Genomic DNA, 1406 nt, shown 5'->3' with positions numbered 1-1406 from the left:
GTTTCTTTGACGCTCAATATGTTCTACTTCTTGGCTTAAGGGGGCAGTCATATTTGATAAAGCCCTCTTTGTCTGGTTAGCTTACAGAATAGAATCAGGTCGTTTCGGTAGACCCGATGTGTGATCGAATGGAATGTGAAAAAAACAAAAACTCCTTTGAATGGCATTTGTCTAGAGTGGTGTTCTTTCTTTATGCTACTTTCAAGCAGCAATAGACAGACGCCATAGGAATTTTAATCATATAAGACAAAGGTGTAAATTCCACCTTGTCAAGGCGATGATTTGATTCAAAATCTTTTGAATTAATTAATGTATCAATGTCAGAGACTTAACGACAATATACGGCACCACGTCTTATTTTCCTTTTGCGTGTGATTGATCCACAATAAGATACATGTTACTGGCAACACAAACCATGGCAGTACCAAGAATAACAATTATTTCAACAACAAAGGCGTAAACAAAGGCAATCACAACAAGAAAAGGAATGAAATAAGCCACATCTACTGTCATAACACGATTACCGGGGGGTGTTGGACTGCGTCACAGAAAGGATAATTAATTAGTTCTCCTTTTTTCTTTCTTCTACCGTTCCCGTAAGTTTGTTGATGCATGTTTTTTATGTTTCTTTTTGTGTTTCTTTTTCTTTTTTCAGCAGACTTGGCGCTGCTTCCAGCAATGTGCTTCTCTACAAAAATTCTACATATCTTTACGATGGCACTGGGTGCATTTCATTATAAGCTTACCCGAAACATCCGGATAGAGACTACTGCAGTTTTTGTTTAAAAAAATAAAATTCGTGATATCTTCTTTGTGAAAGCAAAAACACCGACAACAACAATTAAAATCACAATCACAAGTACAACCACATGCACAATCACAAGCAAAAGGCCATTACAGCAGCAGAGTTCATCCAGTGTTGTATTCAATCTTCCCCTCTCAGGACGCGCCGCCTCCCGGGTCCTATGACGTCATCAAATCCTACGAGAAGAGCCAGGTGAAACCGCCTGTGGCCAAGCCCCGTTCCGAGGCGGCCAATCGCAAGCACGGCTCTTTCATGTCGGCAGCCTCCAGGTTCGCCCCGCCCAGAGACGTCGTGGTCCACAAGCCTGACCTTGAGAATCCAGGTGAGTACCGACTGTCCGTTTGTTCTTGATCATGTTAATAATGAATGTAACACTCGCTCCTGTCGTTTGGTGGTTAGGATCTTCATCGTTGCACGAAAACGTGGATTCAGATCCAGAGTTGGGAAGTTTGTTTTGTTTAATTATTTGTTTGTTTCTGTGTTTATTTGTTGTTGTTTTTTTCTGCGAGTATCTCTGTCATTCTGCTCGGATTTTATACCACTCAGCCCGTTTTGGTTCAGACAACAGAGTTGAAGAATCCCGGGAAGGGGGGGGGGGGGG

The 1406-nt window shown here is 41.8% G+C and overlaps 1 protein-coding gene across 1 annotated transcript in view; it reads left to right on the top strand.

The window, feature by feature from the left end:
- Positions 1 to 943: 943 nt before the first annotated feature.
- The window catches only part of LOC101846448 (sperm-tail PG-rich repeat-containing protein 2), a gene marked incomplete at its 5' end in the record, with an annotated part of 66442 nt that continues 65979 nt past the window's right edge, over positions 944 to 1406 (top strand). Inside the window, 1 exon segment of the mRNA XM_013086599.1 lies at positions 944 to 1127. Within this exon segment, the coding sequence (XP_012942053.1) occupies positions 944 to 1127 (184 nt within the window).

Source organism: Aplysia californica, unplaced genomic scaffold (genome assembly GCF_000002075.1).
Source record: "Aplysia californica isolate F4 #8 unplaced genomic scaffold, AplCal3.0 scaffold00484, whole genome shotgun sequence".
In the NCBI taxonomy this organism is placed as follows: domain Eukaryota; kingdom Metazoa; phylum Mollusca; class Gastropoda; order Aplysiida; family Aplysiidae; genus Aplysia; species Aplysia californica.
Note: the sequence above shows the minus strand (reverse complement) of the source record. Positions and strands in the feature narration are given on the sequence as shown.